This window comes from Cervus elaphus, chromosome 13, assembly GCF_910594005.1.
Source record: "Cervus elaphus chromosome 13, mCerEla1.1, whole genome shotgun sequence".
Lineage (NCBI taxonomy): Eukaryota > Metazoa > Chordata > Mammalia > Artiodactyla > Cervidae > Cervus > Cervus elaphus.
In genome coordinates this window covers 71,371,242-71,390,410 of record NC_057827.1, presented here as the reverse complement: position 1 = coordinate 71,390,410, position 19,169 = coordinate 71,371,242, and the positions used below count along the sequence as shown (strand labels likewise).

The 19,169-nt window shown below is 53.4% G+C and overlaps 1 gene segment (V, D, J or C); it reads left to right on the top strand.

Moving 5' to 3' along the window:
• The first annotated feature begins 16,030 nt into the window (after positions 1 to 16,030).
• Positions 16,031 to 18,067, top strand: LOC122706351. The segment is given in 4 exon segments: positions 16,031 to 16,691; positions 16,826 to 17,149; positions 17,237 to 17,560; positions 17,633 to 18,067. Coding segments are annotated over 4 exon segments (1,329 nt in total).
• Positions 18,068 to 19,169: the final 1,102 nt, after the last annotated feature.

Sequence of the window (19,169 nt, the reverse complement as noted above, 5' to 3'; positions counted from 1 at the left end):
CCTGGGGGCTGCCCGAGGCTGCGGAGGGGCTTGGCCAGAAGCGCAGCTCCATGGCCCCCTCCAGCCACCACCTGCTGGGCCGGACTCGGGACAGGAACGGGGGAAGCCCCCGAGACCCTCAGGGATTGAGGCCCAATGCTTCCCGCCTCTGCTCCAGCCCACGCTGTGGGGCAGGGCCACATCCTTGTCCCCAGGCCCCTGTCCCTGGGTGTCCAGCATCCATGTGTCCACTCTGGGCCTGGGACCCAGGCATGCCCAGGGGTGGCCCTGCATCACCCGCAGACTCCCAAGGTCAGGCCTCACCCTTCTCCGTCCAGGAGGCTCTGTCCGGCTCTCCCTGCCCGGGGCCAGGCCTGTGCGCTCATGGGGATGTCATCCCTGTGTCTGAAAGGGGCCCTGGCCGGAGCCCTGAGCGTCCAGGGAAGGGACCTACCTGCTCCCTGCAGCCTCTGAGCCTAGAGCCCCGCACACACACAAGACAGCCCACACCCAGCCTCCTCCACACACACTCAGGTGCCCACCTGAGCACAGTTCACCCCCGTCACACACCCACGACCCCTGCACACACTCAGGCCTCACACTCAAGGACCCATGGGGTGACCCCACAGGCCCAGACCCAGAGCTGGTTCTTGTGAGCCCCACTGTGGACACCGGTTGGTCCCCACCCTCCAGTGCCCATGGGCTGCTCAGCAGCCCTGCCCCACACTGACCACACTGACCAGCTCAGACATCCGTCCCTCGCCTCCCCTGGGGCACCCACGCCCCTCCCTAGCAGGCTGAGATCCCCCCTCAGCCCTTCAGCCCGGCACCCTCACTCTCGGGCACACACAGCCCGGCGCTGTCTGCCCTCCCTCCCCAGGGGCAGGGCCCAGACACATGCGCTCTGCTGACCCTCCTGGCTCCAGGCCTGGCCCCCAGGGCACAGAAGGCCGGGAACTGAGCCTCTGTCCTGCGGGGAGGTGGGATCTGGGCCCCAGGTCAGGGCACAGCTCAGGATGGGAGCAGGACCCCACAGGCCAGGCCCAGACAGCGGCCAGGGCTGGAGGGGTAGGGGCTGGGACTGGGGCCCAGAGACTGACCTCAGATGACCCCTGCCAGCCCATGGGGGATCACGCCACCTTCCCCCCAGAGGGAGCCCTGCCCTGAGGCCCCAGTGACCCTGCCCAGCCCCCCGTGGGCAGAGACAGCACTGACCACCCCTCCCTGTGCAGACCTGCTCCTGGAGGAGGAGAGCTGTGCGGACGCCCAGGACGGGGAGCTGGACGGGCTCTGGACGACCATCTCCATCTTCATCACGCTCTTCCTGCTCAGCGTCTGCTACAGCGCCACCGTGACCCTCTTCAAGGTGGGGGGCCACCCCGCTGGGCCCTCGGGGCCCCTGTCTGTCCCCAGGGTCCCCTCAGCGTCCCTGCCCGTCCTCTGACTTCTCTCACTGCCTGCTCGCTGCCCACTCCCTGCCCCTGGGAGCAGCCCCCGTGAGTTCCAGGCTGCACTCACCCCACTCCCCCCACAGGTGAGGTGGATCCTCTCGTCAGTGGTGGAGCTGAAACAGTCGGTCACTCCCAACTACCGAAACATGATCGGGCAGGGCGCCTAGAGCTCCTTTGGGCCACGTCCGGGGCCACGCAGACCTACTGGACCACTTCTGTCTGCCCGTGCCTCTCAGCCTGGGCCAGGTCTGTTCCATTGCCTTATGAACTCGCTAACCCTTGAGCTCACAGCCACCTCGGTCTGTACCTCAGAACTCTGGCATTGTGGCCACCGCTGTCCGCCCCAGCCCCCCTCACAGACCCGAGTGGCCAGCAGCTGATGCCCCAACCTGAGCTGATGGACGCCAAGGGCCTCTGCACAGCTTGCAAGACACCATTGCCGCCACATGCCCTACCAAGAATGCATGTGTCCAGGGCTGTCTGCACAGGGCACCCGCATCTTGTCCAGGCCGGGATCCAAACCAAAGGTCCCTGGGGGAAGCCCCTGTGTCAGATCCTTGGGAACAGCTGTCCTGCAGGGACCCAGCCTCCCAGCAGGGAAGCTCCTGGGAGGACCACTAACGGTTACTCAGGTCACCTCTACCGAGGACGCTGCTGCGAGCAGGGCCTGGGCCCACGGCTGCTACAGGAGCCCTGGTGGGGGAAGGGGTGACGTCCAGCCAGACGGACCTCCTGGAGAGGGGCCTGGTGACTGGTCCCCAGTGCACAGAGCTGGAGGGGCTCCCAGAATACAGGACGGCAGGGCAGCCAGTCCATCCTGTGGCCAACAGCCTGACACGTCCCGCAAGAGCTCAGCCTGCACCGAGGGCGGGGGTGAGAGGCGAGACCAGAGACCCACAAAGGCCCAGCCCCAGGCCCCGGAGCCCTGCCTGGCCTCCCAGTACAGACTCTCCCGTCACTGCAGAAACATGCATGGGCGTCTCTGGATGGGAGGCGCTGCCCCTAGGGCTGGAAGGAAGGACCACAGCCTCGGAGCTTGGGAAGCTTCTTTGGTATAATGTGGGGGCTCGTTCATTCTCTTTGCTGTCTCTTTATCTCTTTAATGACAATAAAGCATCTTTACTTCACCTAGGCCACTGGCCAGTCTCCATATGTTGACATACCTTCTCCCTTCGCAGAGTCCACAGCCTGGCCGCCCCACCCCCACTGGCCCCTAGGCTTCCTGCCCCCCCTCCACCTGCACCTAGAGTCCTTGGTCCCTATCCCTACCTGACCTTGGGGTGCCTGCTCCACACCCCATCCCCCCATGGTGTCTGCCCCACACCCCACACCCACTCTTGGGCATCCCACCCCCCCCCAACCACCCTTGGCGTTCCTGCCCCCACCCCATACACACCCCTAGGGCTCCCACTCCCCCTTGCAGGCAGAGGCCAGCCTGGCTCCAGGGGAGCCACAGACAAGTGCCCTGTGTTGGGTGGTCAGCGCAGGAGGCTGTAACAAACACCACAGGGCACCCCTCCTCACACATTCCCTCTGTCGATTTAAAAGCGTTCACAACCTAAAAGTTAAGAGTTATGTTTAACTGGGTGGGAATTTTTAGGACTTCAAGCCCGGGCACAGCACCTCAAGCACCCTGAAAGAACTGCTATGAAGGGAGGAGCCTGCATGTAGAAGTTTGCAACAAAGGCCAGGCAATCTGAATGTAAAAACGTTATTGTTAATTAAATAAAACCAGAAGCCCAAGTTAAGGGATTTAGCACTTTTCTGTGTACCTGAAGATACAAGAGTCTGGGTTCGCTGACAGGGTTCTTTTGTATGCACCTTAGCTATCCTGGGGCCAGCACCCTGCGTTTTCACATCCTGAGTTCCCTAGGACTCACCATAAGGAGAGGCTGCAGCCTGCGGGCTTCTAGAAGGTAAGTGTTCTTCTCTTTCCTGAGTGCCCTCAGGGCCACTGGCTCACGTTGGAGGGCTGCAATTGCTGATAACCGTGGCATTCTCATTTACTGATATGGCAGGAAATACTCCATTTCTCACCCTAACCTCTGCACATTCCCCATGATGCCCAAAGCCCAGTGGGGGTGCTTGCCCTTGAGCCACTTCAGCTGCACCCATGTGAGCCTGAGGTCACACACACACACGCACTTCCCAGCGTGTCACCTGGTGTACACACACCCCATCTGCATCTACACACACACACAGTCAGTGTGTCACCTCCTGTACACACACCCTATCTGCATCTACACACACACACACACACACACAGTGTGTCACCTGGTGTACACACACCCCATCTGCTTCTACACACACACACAGTCAGTGTGTCACCTCCTGTACACACACCCTATCTGCATCTACACACACACACACACACAGTGTGTCACCTCCTGTACACACACCCCATCTGCATCTACACACACACACACACACCCCTCTGTCAGGGCGTCACCTACTGTGCACACACCTCCATCTGCATCTACACACACACACACACCCCTCTGTCAGGGTGTCACCTACTGTGCACACACCTCCATCTGCATCTACACACACACACCTGTCAGTGTCATCTGGTATATGCACACCTCCATCTGTGTCTATACACACACACACAATTGTCAGTGTTTCACCTCCTGTATACGCACGCCCATCTGCATACACACACCTGGCAGTGTGTCAAGTCCTGTACACACACCTCCATCTTCATTGACACACACACACACCTGTCCCGCCCTCCAGGCCATGGAACTTCCTGGACTCAGGCTACATGGGGCCACGTGGGAGGACATGGCAGTGACCTGCTAAAGGACACGTTTCGAAACATGGTCTGAGGATGAGCGGATACATAAAGGACACTTCTCACAGTTTAACTCATTCATTAGTGGGTCACACCCAGTTCAAAGGAGAATTTAAAGTATCACATGTATATAGTTCAATCAAGGATGCAGAAATGAGTTGATAGGGACTTCCTTGGTGATCCAGGGGTTAAGATTCCGCCTTGCAATGCAGGGGACACAGGTTAGATCCTTGGTTGGGGAACTAAGATCACACATGCCGTGGGGCAACTTTGCCCGCACACCACAACTGCTGAGCCCACATGCCACAACGAAAGATCCCACACCAAGACTAAGAATGACACAGCCTAATAAATGAATGCCTGCTGGAAGGGCATTCCTCACGGCTCAGTGGTAAAGAATCTGCCTGCCCCTGCAGGAGACGCGAGTTCCCTCCCTGATCCAGGAAGATCCCACATGCCCCAGACAACTAACCCTGGGAGCCACAACTATTGACCCTGCGCTCTGGAGCCCAGGAGCCGCAACTACTGAAGCCCATGCACCCTGGAGCCCATGCTGCACAAGAGAAGCCACCGCAGTGAGAAGCCTGCGCACCACCTCTAGAAAGTGGCACCCACTCACCGCAACAACAGAGACCCGGCACGGCCAGAATTAAGCAAACATAAATGTTTTAAGAGAAATGAGTTTATAAATGGGAGGCAGGGAAGAAACAATTGTCCTTCCAAAACAGAGAATTTGCATTGCCATCAATTATCCACGGCTTATGGAGTTATGAAGTAGCTCAAAGACAGTGAAAATCATAGAGCCCTCTAGGATCAGACAACCTTGAAGGGTATGCAAGACAACACCTTGTTTTCCACAGAAGACACAAGAAGTAGCCTTTTGACCCACTGCCAAGTCTTCCACAGTTTCTCCTACATATACAACAGAAATAGATCCAGAATATAGAGAGAGCTCCTACAAACCAATCAGAAAAATCAAACAGTTTGGCAGAGAAGTGGTAAAGAGAATTAAACAGATGTTTCACAAAAGATGTCCCAACAGCTCAAACATTTGAAAGGAAACATGCTGGTTACCAGAGAAATGAAAGTGAAAAACCACATCAGAGAAAGTAGTTCTGATTCCAGGACAGGTGGGGCAGCTTGGCCCAGACTAACCCCTTGCAAATAATAATTATAAACTGTGGGGGGAAAAAACTATCCTAAAAAAGGTTCTGAAGGCAGTGGGGAATGCCCAAAAGGCACTGGAGACCCTTTGAAAGATTAGTCTGAGGAAGTACCTGTGACCTGGCGCCCGGTATAGCTAGGACATGAGCAGGAACTGCAGTCAGCACGAGGGTCGCATCACAGGGCTGCATGCAAGGGCAGCTGGAACTTAGAGACGTCCAGAAAATGAGGGAGCCACAGAAGGGGAACCCCCAAATGCAGCATGCACACTCTGCACAGATCCCCTCCCCTGTGCATGTGCAGGGAAAACTCCAAAGGGCCTGGGAGAGTCACCAGTGGGAGGTCAAAGGAACTGAGGCAACCCGAACTACCGCCAAACACAGGAATGGTGCCACGGCAGACAGACTGGAGTCCAGTCACGCTAACTGCCTCCCGACAGAAAATCAATCCTTGTCTGAGGAAGAGTACACAATCCAGCGCCTCTGTTATGTTTCATCTGCAACACCCAGCACACACTCAAAAATCACTACTTGAGCAAAGAAACAAGAAAATGTGACCCACAGTCAAAATACAAGGTTGTCAATGGAGCAGATAATCTCTACAGAAACTTTTTTTTCATTTATTTTTATTAGTTGGAGGCTAATTACTTTACAATATTGTAGTGGTTTTTGCCATACATTGACATGAATCAGCCATGGATCTACATGTGCTCCCCATCCCGATCCCCCCTCCCACCTCCCTCCCCATCCCATCCCTCTGGGTCTTCCCAGTGCACCAGCCCTGAGCATTTGTCTCATGCATCCAACCTGGGTTGGTGATCTGTTTCACCCTTGATAGTATACTTGTTTCAATGCTATTCTCTCAGAACATCCCACCCTTGCCTTCTCCCACAGAGTCCCAAAGTCTGTTCTGTACATCTGTGTCTCTTTTTCTGTTTTGCATATAGGGTTATCATTACCATCTTTTTAAATTCCATATATATGTGTTAGTATACTGTATTGGTCTTTATCTTTCTGGCTTACTTCACTCTGTATAATGGGCTCTAGTTTAATCCATCTCATTAGAATGGATTCAAATGAATTCTTTTTAATGGCTGAGTAATATTCCATTATGTATATGTACCATAGCTTCCTTATCCATTAGTCTGCTGATGGGCATCTAGGTTGCTTCCATGTCCTGGCAATTGTAAACAGAGCTGCAATGAACATTGGGGTGCACATGTCTCTTTCAGATCTGGTTTCCTCAGTGTGTATGCCCAGGAGTGGGATTGCTGGGTCATATGGCAGTTCTATTTCCAGTTTTTTAAGGAATCTCCACACTGTTCTCCATAGTGGCTGTACTAGCTTGCATTCCCACCAACAGTGTAAGAGGGTTCCCTTTTCTCCACACCCTCTCCAGCATTTATTGCTTGTAGACTTTTGGATAGCAGTCATCCTGACTGGCGTGTAATGGTACCTCATTGTGGTTTTGATTTGCATTTCTCTGATAATGAGTGATGTTGAGCATCTTTTCATGTGTTTGTTAGCCACCTGTATGTCTTCTTTCGAGAAATGTCTGTTTAGTTCTTTGGCCCATTTTTTGATTGGGTCATTTATTTTTCTGGAATTGAGCTGCAGGAGTTGCTTGTATATTTTTGAGATTAATCCTTTGTCTGTTGCTTCATTTGCTATTATTTTCTCCCATTCTGAGAGCTGTCTTTTCACCTTGCTTATAGTTTCCTTTGTTGTGCAAAATCTTTTAAGTTTAATTAGGTCTCATTTGTTTATTTTTGCTTTTATTTCCAATATTCTGGGAGGTGGGTCATAGAGGATCCTGCTGTGATTTATGTCGGAGAGTGTTTTGCCTATGTTCTCCTCTAGGAGTTTTATAGTTTCTGGTCTTCCATTTAGATCTTTAATCCATTTTGAGTTTATTTTTGTGTATGGTGTTAGAAAGTGTTCTAGTTTCATTCTTTTACAAGTGGTTGACCAGTTTTCCCAGCACCACTTGTTAAAGAGAAAATTTTTAAACGATTTACAAGAACTAAATAAAAATTCTAGAACTAGAAGTACAAGTCTGAATTTTTTAAAGTCACTTGATGAGCTTAACAGCAGATTGAAGAAGCTAAAAGGCAGGTCAGAAAACTGCATTTCTTTTTTTTTTTTTTTTTCATTTATTTTTATTAGTTGGAGGCTAATTACTTTACAATATTGTAGTGGTTTTTGTCATACATTGACATGAATCAGCCACGGATTTCAGTATAGAAATATTCTATATTTATTATAGATATTCTAATGTGTTACATATGTAAAATACATTTTAAATAATATATAGATACATATTAAATCTGTATTTTATATATCAATAAAATGTTTTTAATCCAATTCAAAGAACACAAAGAAAAATATTGGAGAAAATAAGTAAAAGAGACTCAATGTCCTGCGGGACACTATGAAACACTTGAAAATATGTAAAATTGGAGTCCTAGAAAGGGACAAGCAATAGAATGGGGCAGAAAAAGTCTTTGAAGAGATAAAAGCCAAAAGTTCCCAATGTGGCCAAAATATCAATTCACAGATTTAAGACGCTCAGCCAGTTCCTAACAGTAAATATGACATGATGTGCCATGTGGAGGCAAATTGCACAAACTGATGTAACTGCACAAAGATAAAGAGGATGCCTTGAGAGCAGTCAGAGAAATGACCCAAATGTGCAGGGAGCAAATTACATCTGGCTTCTCATAAGGAAAAGCAGTGACCAGGAAACAGTAGAATGGGGAGTTTCAGCCAGAATTCTATATCCAGAGAAAATATCATTCCAAAATGAGCATGAATATATAACAGACATTTACAAACGCACAAAACCTGAGGAAGTGCATTTCCAAGAGACCTGCAGTAAAGGAAAGGCTAACAGAGAACTTCGTGATGAAACGGAATGACACCAGCTGAAAACTCAGGTCTACAGGATGGGAAGAGGAGCTTCAGAGATGGTAAATATGCAAGTGCAAAAAATTATCTTTCTTCTCTTAGTTTCTTGAAAAGATAACTGATTTTTTAAAAATTACCAACAGTGTGTTGTGGGGTTTTTAATATATACGGATGCAATATACATGACAATAGCACAAAGGATGAGTTCATAAATGAAACTAAAGTTTTTCAAAGTTCTAATGACTTATGTGAGGTAGCAAAATATTTAATCTAAGTTCATTGTGGTGACTTCAGGATGCACACTATAGTCATGAAAACCATAATGCAAAGAGACTCATCTAAAAAGTCGACAGGGGAATTAGAATGGAATGCTAAGAAGTTCTTATTAACCCAGAAGAATGTAGGAAAGAAGGAATAAAGCTATGGGGAACACATTTGACAGACAAACTTTAGAGGCATTCCCACAAGATTGGAGATGTGTAGTGGGAATCCCTAATAACGTACTTTCACAGCCTTGAGAAATTCCACAGAAAGAGAATGTGGAAAAACAGCATATATTAAGAAACTGTGTTAATGATTAACTTTCAAACCCCAAAGCCAGACCCAGAAGGGAGTATGACTGAGATCATGAAAACATGGACCTTGGAACACCGGGTCAGCGACAGGCGTGAACACTGCCTACACACTTGCTAATTGTCCCCGAGACTAGATCAGAAGAGAATGGCCTGGGGTATAAACAAGGAGATCTGGACCACGTCAGTGTTGTCCATGACATTTAGGAGTACGTGATTAACACAGCATGTGTCTTGAGAAAGATAAGATCTGAGAAAGTTTTGTAGTCTGCAATTAGGAATAAAAGCTGGACTCAGAGTGGACTCTGCATGCCAGCCCAATAGAGGCTGCAGGTCCCCTGACCCATTGCACCAGATTTCGTGTTCTGTTTTCATCCTCGTCACTTGCTCCTAGACAATTAGGGATGAAGCAACTATGCCTGTCCCTTCTGTCATGCTATCTTGCAGTGCTTTTCACACGTATGACGTGACTATTTGTGGACTGTGAAATCAAATCAGAGTTACCTTTTTTAATAAATAAAGAATAAAAAACTTTCATAAGGTTTACTAATAAAGGTTTTTAAATAAAAAACCTTTTTTTATTTGAAAGTCTATTTTATCTGATATGAGTATTGCGACTCCTGCTTTCTTTTGTTCTCCGTTTGCGTGAAATACTTTTTTCCAGCCCTTCACTTTTAGTCTGTATGTGTCTCTTGTTTTGAGATGGGTCTCTTGTAGACAGCATATTTTTTAATAAATAAAGAAAATGAAAAAAATCTATGCATTGTATATAACAAGACTAAATATTTTCATGAAACTTTTGTTTCAGTTATGTAAATAAATATACATAATATATGTTATATGTAAATAATGTTGGGCTTCCCTGGAGACTCAGACAGTAAAGAAACTAGCTGCAATGCAGGAGACCTCGGTTCAATCCCTGGGTGGGGAAGATACCCCTGGAGAAGGAAATGGCAACCCACTCCAGTATTATTGCCTGGAGAATTCCATGGACAGAGAAGCCTGGCAGGCTACAGCCAACAGGGTTGCAAAGAGTTGGACACAACTGAGCAAGTAACACTTTCACTCTTCTTTCATAAATAATGTATATATGTGAATTAAATTATAATATAAAACACTTTTTTACAAGGACTGTGGTTGAAACAGTTTGAAAGATGGTCATTTAACAGATTAGTAGAGGTAGGTCCTGGCCAATGGTACAGTGACAAGAAAAAAGAAACAGGGCTGTTACAATTGAAAGAAAAGATGTGAAATAGGTATTATTTGCAGACGATATGATCATTTCCAAGGAAAAGCCAACACAATCAGCAAACTAACAAGAAAACCAGCACAATTTCTATGCAAGACCAATTTACCAAAAGTAGTCGTGTTCTTCCATGTCAGCAAAAACCTACCAGAAACTGCAATAGAAAGGACAGCACAAGCCACAGCAGTACCAGGAATGACCTGGAAAAGCATGCCCCCGACCTCTGAAGAAAAAGAATCAAATTCCATTCAAGGGCATAAAAGAAATCTGAATGGCTAGAAAGATACACTAGTCAAGAAAGGGATGGCTTATTAAAGTATCATTTGTCTCCCAGACTAAGAGATACAGTGTATGCCAAATCAAAATCCCAGCTGAGTTGGTTGGTTGGTTGGTTGGCGAGATCCATTTACAGCTTAGACCATTTTGAAAAATAAAGCAAAGGATGAAGGGTTTGGGGGAGACTCTCCCCCTCAGTGTTAACACATACCCCTAACCATAACTGAAAAGGATGGTCTCGTGCACAAATTAGCAGACCTAAGGACTAGTAGAACACTCAGAAACAGCCTGGTCGTTCCTAGGAACTTGGACTACAGGGAGCATGGGGCACTGTCAGGCAGCAGGAAAGCTTCTGAGGTGAGCAGAGAAACTGGCTTCTTCCACGGAGAAATTCAACCTGCATTTCTACTCCACAGCACTTGCAAGGTGAGTGGGTGGTGGAGGGAGCCTGCTGGAATCGAACACTTACGTCAGGCAGGCCAACTCTAAAGCTGAAAGGAGAAGGACTGGCCAAGGCTGGCAAAGAGTCAGCATCTCCCCTGCACCGTGTGCGTCCCCCCAGAGCTCCAGAATGTGACCTCGCCTGGACATGGGGTCTCTGCAGATGTCATTTGCTTAAGGACCTTGAGATTAGGTCACACTAGATTTCAGAAGCATGTTACGTCCAATGACTTAACACAGGAGGGGCTGACAAACAGGGCAGACGACCATGTGAAGATGGAGGCAAAGACTGGAAGCCACCAGGCGCTGGGAGAGGCAGGAGGGCTCCTCCCCTGGCGCCTTCTGCAGAGTTCAGCCCTGCTGACCCCTTGGTTTCGGACTTCAGGCTCCCAGAATGTGAGGGTCCATTTCCTTGGTTTTAAGCCATCAACTGCGTGGCCTTTGTTATGGCAGGCCCAGGAAGCTCACACAGCAGCCCACATGTACAAGCTGGAAGGTAAATAACTGATGAATTTGCCATGTGGAAATCAAGAATTTCTGTTCAATGAAAAGGATTCAATAAGCAGCATTAACAGCCAAGGGATTAACCAGGAGAAGCTCATCACAAGTTGAAAACTAGCAAGGGGGAACTTTGCTGCAAGTCCACCAGTTAAGACTCCATGCTCCCAATTCAGGGGGCCTGGGTTCGACCCCTGGTCGGAGAACTAGCTTCCACATGCCACAGCTAAAGATCTCATGTGCCACAACTAAGACCCAGCACAGTCAAATAAACATATATATTGGCTGGGTACCAAGGCTTCTGCCCTGAGTGCCCACAGTGGGGGAGAATGAGCAAAGGGATGCTGGGGTGGGCCTGGACGGCCAGGCCAAGCCCCAGCCCCACACACTCACACAGTGCAGGCTGCAGGGCCTGACACCACCTGGCAGGAGGCTCCCCCGTGGGGCTCTGCCCTCCCTGTGGTTTCTCTAAGAACCTTGGGTCCTTCCAGGGAACTCGGTGTTCTCCCGTCCACCTCCCATGCACCATCTGTCCCTGGGGCCAAGGGGGGAGGGGTGGCACAGACCAGGACAATCTGTCCTGGGAGCCTCGGGGCCCCAGTTCTGTGCACTGGGTCCACCCCAGGCATCTAGCTGCCCCTATGGGGTCTTCTGCCCTCCAAGGGGACCAGCCTGACAAGGCCTCTGGCATGTGGGCCATCAGCCCAGGATGTCCTGGGTCCAGGGGACAGCTTCCTGCAGCCCAGGTCCACGACATGGAGGCAAGACCGACACTCAGCCATCATCGGCTGAACACACATCAGTGAGCATCAGAGTGTCCCACAGGTCAAAGGTCACTGCTGTCCTCACACCCTGGGTGGACAATGGCATCCCAGGTGGCACGGTCCAGCCCAGGCTCCAGGGAAGCTCGTGTCCAGCCTTCCCCAGGCCCTCACTGATCTGATGGGAGCCTGGCTACAGGACAGGGATTGGGCAGCAGGCACACAGACAGAGGATGAGCCTGCCAGCGGGCAGGCTATAGCTCCCCTACCTACACCCAGCTGAACTCATGGCCCTGCATACGCAGCCAGGGCCGCCCCAGTGGGCCAGACCCCAGCCTGCTCCTCCTGGCAGTGTGCCCTCGAGTAGCCCCAGGATCCACTGCAGGCTCCGGGGCCACCAGACCTCGACTTCTCACACACAAAGCAGCCAGGACCTCCCCTCGCAAGGCGGCCTTGGGGGCAATGGGGGTCGTGCCTGCTGCCCTGATCCTTCCCAGCCATCACACCACCACAGTGCATGCCAAGGGCTCACCAAGGCAGCCCATGGCATGGAGGAGAGAGGCCACAAGCCAGCAGCACAGGCCGGAGGGTGAGGACACAGAGAGGAGCCTGGCCTGAGACCCACCGTCACTGTTGACTTTCCAAGAACAGAGAGAGAAGGGAAGTTCCAGGGCTGCTGAGGCCTCCGGGGGTTCCCACCCCATTTTTAGCTGAGAGCACTGAGGCAGAGCTCCCCCAATCCACGCCCAGGCCCTACCGTCTGGATGTAAAAATAACAGCAATGGGTATTAACGATTCACCTCACCCAGGAGCCTAGCCAGGGATCCTGCAGATGGCCACCACCAGCCAGACGGGCCACATCAGCCATGGACATGACAGAGGGCCCAGCACCTTGGGCACCCCAGCTCCTGGAGCCGCCCAGACCCTGCTGGGAGAAGATACCTGAACTGCCTGCCGTGGGAACACAGCCTCCGGGTCACCGCTTGTCTCTCCGCTGTCCACTCCTCTCATGGGGATGCAGGGAAGGGAGAAAATGCTCGAAGCCGACCTGAAGGAGACAAGGGGCCAAGATTCTCAGACAGGTCAGGGCCAGGGCAGTGACCACACACAGGGCATGGAAAGCGGGCTGGGCATGGATCTGCCCACAGCCAGCCAGGACAGTGGTGGCCAGCCCAGGGTCAGGGGAGAAAGCTGCAGGGGTCAGTCCACATGCCGGCCAGCACGGCAGGAGCACTGCACCCACACTGTCTGGCCTGAGCCACCCTGACTCAGGTAGGCCAGGCAAGACTCCTCTGGGCCAAGTGTGGCTTACTGAATGGAGCTATGAGGAGGGAGACGAACCATCCCAGCCTCAGCTGGGCCTCACTGGCCATACGGGCTGTCCTCAGCCACATGGGACTGTGCACTGAGCTGAAGTGAGCTGGGCTGTTGGAGTCAAGGTGATTCTGGGTTGAGCTGGGTGGACTGAGCCAGGTGGCTCAGAGAGATGCTGTCCTCAGGGGGCCAAGGTAGCCTATCTTGGCTGTCCTAGACCAGGCTGGTCCAGCTGAGCAGAGCTCAGGAGTCAACCATCCTGGGTTGGCTGAACTGGGCTGTGCTAACCTGAACTAGCTGGACCTAGACTTGACTGGACTCGGCTGGACTGAGTTGGGCTGAGTCAGAAGAAACTGGGCTCAGCTGAGTAGAGCCAAACTAGAATGGATAGGTGGGATAAAATGGGCAACCCAAACATATCTGGGCTGAATGGGCTGGACTGGGCTAGAATCTTCTCTAGTGAGCTTGCCGACCCTGGAGGGGTGGGGCTGAGTGGGGATTGGCTGAGTTGAGCTGGGTCAAACTTGGCTGAGCTAGGTTAAGCTGCACTGTGCTGGGCTGAACAGGGCTGAACTGGGCTGATCGGGGTTTAACTGGGCTGAACTGGGCTAAGCTGGGCTGAAAAGGGTTGAGTTGGGCTGAACTAGGCTAAGCTGAGTTGAATAGGGTTGATCTGGGATTAACTGGGCTGAACCAGGTTGAAGCTGGCTGAACCAGGTTGAGCTTGGTTGAACTGGCTTGAACAGGGCTAAACTAGGCTGAGTGGGGCTGAGCTGGACTGAAAAGGGTTGAGCTGGGCTGAACTGGGTTGAACTGGCTTGAACAGAGCTGAACTAGGCTGAGCAGGGCTGAACCGAGCCGAGCTGGGCTGAAAAGGGTTGAGCTGGGCTGAACAGGGCTGAGCTGGGCTGAACAGGGCTGAGCTGGGCTGAAATGGGTTGAACTGGCTTGAACAGGGCTGAACTAAGCTAAGCAGGACTGAAACAGGCTGAGCTGGGCTGAACAGGGCTGGGCTGAGCTGAGCCAAACTGGGCTGAGTTGGGCTGAACTGGGTTGAGCTGAGCTGAATAGAGCTGAACTGGGATGAACAGGGCTGAATAAGGCTGAGGAAGGCTGAACTAGTCTGAGCCAAGCTGAACGGACTGAACTGGGATGAGCTGGCCTGAGCTGCACTGGTCTGAACTGACTGTGCTGAACTGTGCTGAACTGGGCTGTGCTGAACTGGGCTTGGTTGAGTTGAGCTGGGCTGACCTGAGCTGAGCTGAGCTGGGCTGAACAGAGCTTAGCTGGGTTGAGCTGGGCTGAACTTGGCTAAGTTGGGCTGAGCTGAACTGAACTTGGCTAAGTTGGGCTTATCTGGGCTGAACTGGGCTGAATAGGGCTGAGTTGGGCTGAACTGAGTTGATTTGGGCTTAGCTAGGCTGAACTAGACTGAGTTGGGCTTATCTGAGCTGAACTGAGCTGAAAAGGGCTGAACTGGGCTGAGCTGGGGTGAACATGGCTGAGCTGGGCTTGGCTGAGTTGAGTTGAGCTGAGCTGAGCTGGGCTGAACAGTGTCAAGCTGGGCTGAAATGGCCTGAACAGGGCTGAGCTGGACTGAGTTGAGCTGAGCTGGGCTGAACTTGGCTGAGCTGGGCTGAATTGGGCTGAGCTGAGCTGAACTGGGCTGAACAGGAATCATTGGGGCTTACCTGGGCTGAAATGAGTTGAGCTGGGCAGAACTGAACTGAGTTGAGCTGGGCTGAACTGGGATGAACAGGGTTGAATTGGGCTGAACTGGGCTGAACAGAGCTGAATAGGCTGAGCTGACTGAACTGGGCTGAGCCTGAGGGGGGCTGCAGAGGGGACTGAGGAGGGCCCTAAGGGGTCTTCATCCTCTCTTGATGGGGCTGTAGTTGGACTTCCCTGGGGGACCACAGACAGAGCACCAGGGGGCCTGGGCTGTTAAGGGGAAGAATGGGGTGAAGGGGCAGCCATGATGGAACACTCAGGGACCTGAAGGGCTAACTCACTGGCCGCAGGGAGCAGGGCCCAGTGGGCAGCAGGTTGATCCACCCACAGGATGCCCACAAGGACTGGGGTGATTCCTGGGAAGTGGGGGCCTCTGGATCCCCAGGGGGGTCTGAGTTAGGGTTGGGAGTGGGGAAGCAGCCTGGTGATCCCTGGGGGTCTCTGACTCAGACCAGGGCTAAGGGTGGGCAGAGGGGACAGACTCATGGTTCCTGGGGTTCTCAGAGTCCCTGATCTCCAACAGGGGTCTGAGTGGGGCAGAAGAACAGCCTGGTACCTCCTGGAGGTCTCTCCAGTCCCCAGACACTGACAGGGGTCATGGGCTCTGAGCACCCATCTCCAGGAAGTGGGTTGGCACCTCCACTCAAGTGTCCTGTGTCCAGGCACTCAGGCCAAGGGCAGTGACTGTCACTGCTCACTGGTGGGGTTCTGGTGGGGTCAGGAGGTGGAGCACAGCTCTTTGCAGGAGGGGTCCCTGGTGGGGTCAGGAGGTGGAGAACAGCTCCTTGCAGGAGGGGTTCTGGTGGGGTCAGGAGGTGGAGCACAGCTCCTCACTGGTGGAGTCCCTTGTGGGGTCAGGAGGTGGAGCACAGCTCCTCACTGGTGGAGTCCCTTGTGGGGTCAGGAGGTGGAGCACAGCTCTTTGCAGGAGGGGTCCCTGGTGGGGTCAGGAGGTGGAGAACAGCTCCTTGCAGGAGGGGTCCCTTGTGGGGTCAGGAGGTGGAGCACAGCTCCTCACTGGTGGGGTCCCTTGTGGGGTCAGGAGGTGGAGCACAGCTCCTCGCGGGAGGGGTCCCTGGAGGGGTCAGGAGGTGAGAAAAGGACCCAGAAGAAGCCATCTGTCCCTCAAGGCTGGAGCAGAGTCCCAGTGTTCCCTGAGCCAGACCACCCCACCTCAGCTCCACAGCCCACCCCAGGTGAGCAGTCAGCCTGGCACATATGGGTGACAGTCCTGAGACCAGCACTGACCCTGGTCCTGTCCCCACAGCTTCCACCCAGAAGCCATTCGTCTACCAATTGAGGTCCTGTTGCACAAAGGAAGACCCTGTGACACTGGGCTGCCTGGTCAAGGACTACTTCCCAGGGCCAGTGACCGTGACCTGGGACACAGTGCCCCTGGACGGGAGCACCCTGACCTTCCCTAGCATCCAAATGGCGAACTCCAGTCTCTACATTACCACCAGCCAGCTGACTGTCTCGGGTGAGCAGCCCAGGGAGTTCACCTGCAGTGTTTTCCACGCTGAGACCAACGACACCATCACCAAGACCGTCAGCACTGGTGAGCCAGGGCTGGGGTAGCCAGTGAGGTAGCCGGGGGGGGCGGGGGGGGCGGGCCAGCCAGGCTGGAGGAACAGGGAGGAGAGGCTGGGGTTCCCGGGAGACCAGCCCCACGCCTGCCACCTCTGCCCACAGAGTGCGTCAAGAACTTCAGCGACCCCTCGGTGAAGCTCTTCTACTCCTCCTGCAACCCCAGTGGCGACACCCACACCACCATCCAGCTCCTGTGCCGGATCTCTGGCTACACCCCAGGCAAAATCAAGGTCACCTGGCTGGTGGATGGGCAAGAGTCCAAAGAACTGTATGCACAATCCGGCCCCGAGATACAGGAGGGCAACCTGACCTCCACCTACAGTGAAGTCAACATCACACAGGGCCAGTGGGTGTCCGAAAAAACCTACACCTGCCGGGTCAACTATTACGGCTTCAACTTCGACAACCATGCCCGCAGGTGCACAGGTAAGGCCCTCACCTACGCCGACACTCAGACACCGGGGGCTCAGGGAGGAGGGCAGTCAACCTCACACAGGCCCCTCTCTCACACAGCCGAGTCCGAGCCCCGAGGCGTGAGCGCCTACCTGAGCCCGCCCACGCCCCTCGAGCTGTACGTCAACAAGTCGCCCAAGATCACCTGCCTGGTTGTGGACCTAGCCAGCACGAACAATTTGACACTGACCTGGTCGAGGGCAAATGGGAAACCTGTGCACGAGGACCCCCTCGTCATCAAGAAGCAGTTCAACGGGACGTTCACCGTCACGTCCACCCTGCCAGTGGATGTCATTGACTGGGTTGAAGGTGAGACCTACTACTGCAAAGTGAGCCATGGCGACCTGCCCACGGATATCCAGCGATCCATCTCCAAGGATGATGGTGAGCAGCAGGCTGAAGGGATGTGGGTGGGCCTCCTGGGAGAAGCCTGGCTGACCACATACCTGTCCACAGGCAAGCGTGTGGCCCCCAAGGTCTACGTGTTCTCGCCAGACAGAAAGGAGATGGAGAATGAGGAGGAGCTCACCCTCACCTGTCTGATCCAGAAATTCTTCCCCAAGGATATCTCTGTGCGGTGGCTGCATAACAAGAAACTGATGCGGGCAGACCAGCACACCACCACGCAGCCCCACAGGGCCAACAACAACACCCCCACCTTCTTCGCCTACAGCCGCCTGGCGGTCCCCAGGGCCAACTGGAAGACAGATGACGAGTTCACCTGCCAAGTGATCCATGAGGCACTGCCCAAGACTAGGACCCTGGAGAAATCGGTGGTCATTAACAGCGGTAAATAACGCCCGCCCTCCAGCCCGCCCCTCTCCAGGGGCAGGGGAGGGGCCAGTGGGACCTTCTGTCCACTTTCAATAAACACTCTGGTGCCTGCTCAGAGCCCCGGGCATGCCTGTTCTTGGGGCTCATGGGCTGTGGGTCGGGGTTGGGGGGGATGTCCCGGCACAGAGGAAGGGAAGGCACAGCAGGCGGATAGGGCTGAGGCAGGGCTCTGTCCAGCATCACTGTCCATGTCGAGGCCTCCGCCTACCCCACTATGAATTTTGCTCACTCAGCAAATTCTAAGAGCCAGAGGGCGGTCCTAGGGGAAGGACCACAGAGACCCAAGCCGTTTCTAGGGGTCTTGGACCCCCAGAGTTGGGGGAGCCTCCGCCTGAGGCTCCTGCCAGCCCCTCTGGACACAGATAAGCCCCCAAGCTCCCAAGTTCAGCTGCTCACACACAGGCCCTCCAGATAGAGAAACGGGTCAAGTCAGACCTGCACACAGGCACCAGCATACCGGTCCCTCCACTGTTACCCCGAGGGCACAAACAGGCCAACCGCGCACGTGGGCTAGCGTGGGGTCTGCTCCTCTGACCCTTGCTCCTCTGGCCCCCACCTCTGACCTCCCCCTACCCGTGCAGTCCTGCTGGGCTGAGCTCAGCGCCCAGGGCCCCATCTTGCTGCTCAGCCTCACTCCACTCTGAATCAGTCTGGGACACACCCATCACTCCTAAGCACCCTCAGGCCACCATGTCCACTGGTGCCAAGGCTCCACACCCATCCACTGCCAGTCACAGGCAGCATCCCAATACACTCACAAGAGGCCCGCCCTCTCACCTAGAACACACCCTCAACCTTCTCATCCAGGCCACTTCCTCACACCTTCTCATCCAGGCCACACCCTCTCACCCAGGCCACACCCTCTCACCATCTCACCCAGGCCACATCCTCACACCCTCTCACCCAGGCCACACCCTCACACCTAGGCCACACTCTCACACCCTCTCACCTAGGCCACACCCTCTCACCTTCTCACCCAGGTCACATCCTCACACCTCATCCAGGTCACACCCTCTCACCCAGGCCACACCCTCTCACCCAGGCCACACCCTCTCACCATCTCACCCAGGCCACATCCTCACACCCTCTCACCCAGGCCACACCCTCACACCTAGGCCACACTCTCACACCCTCTCACCTAGGCCACACCCTCACACCT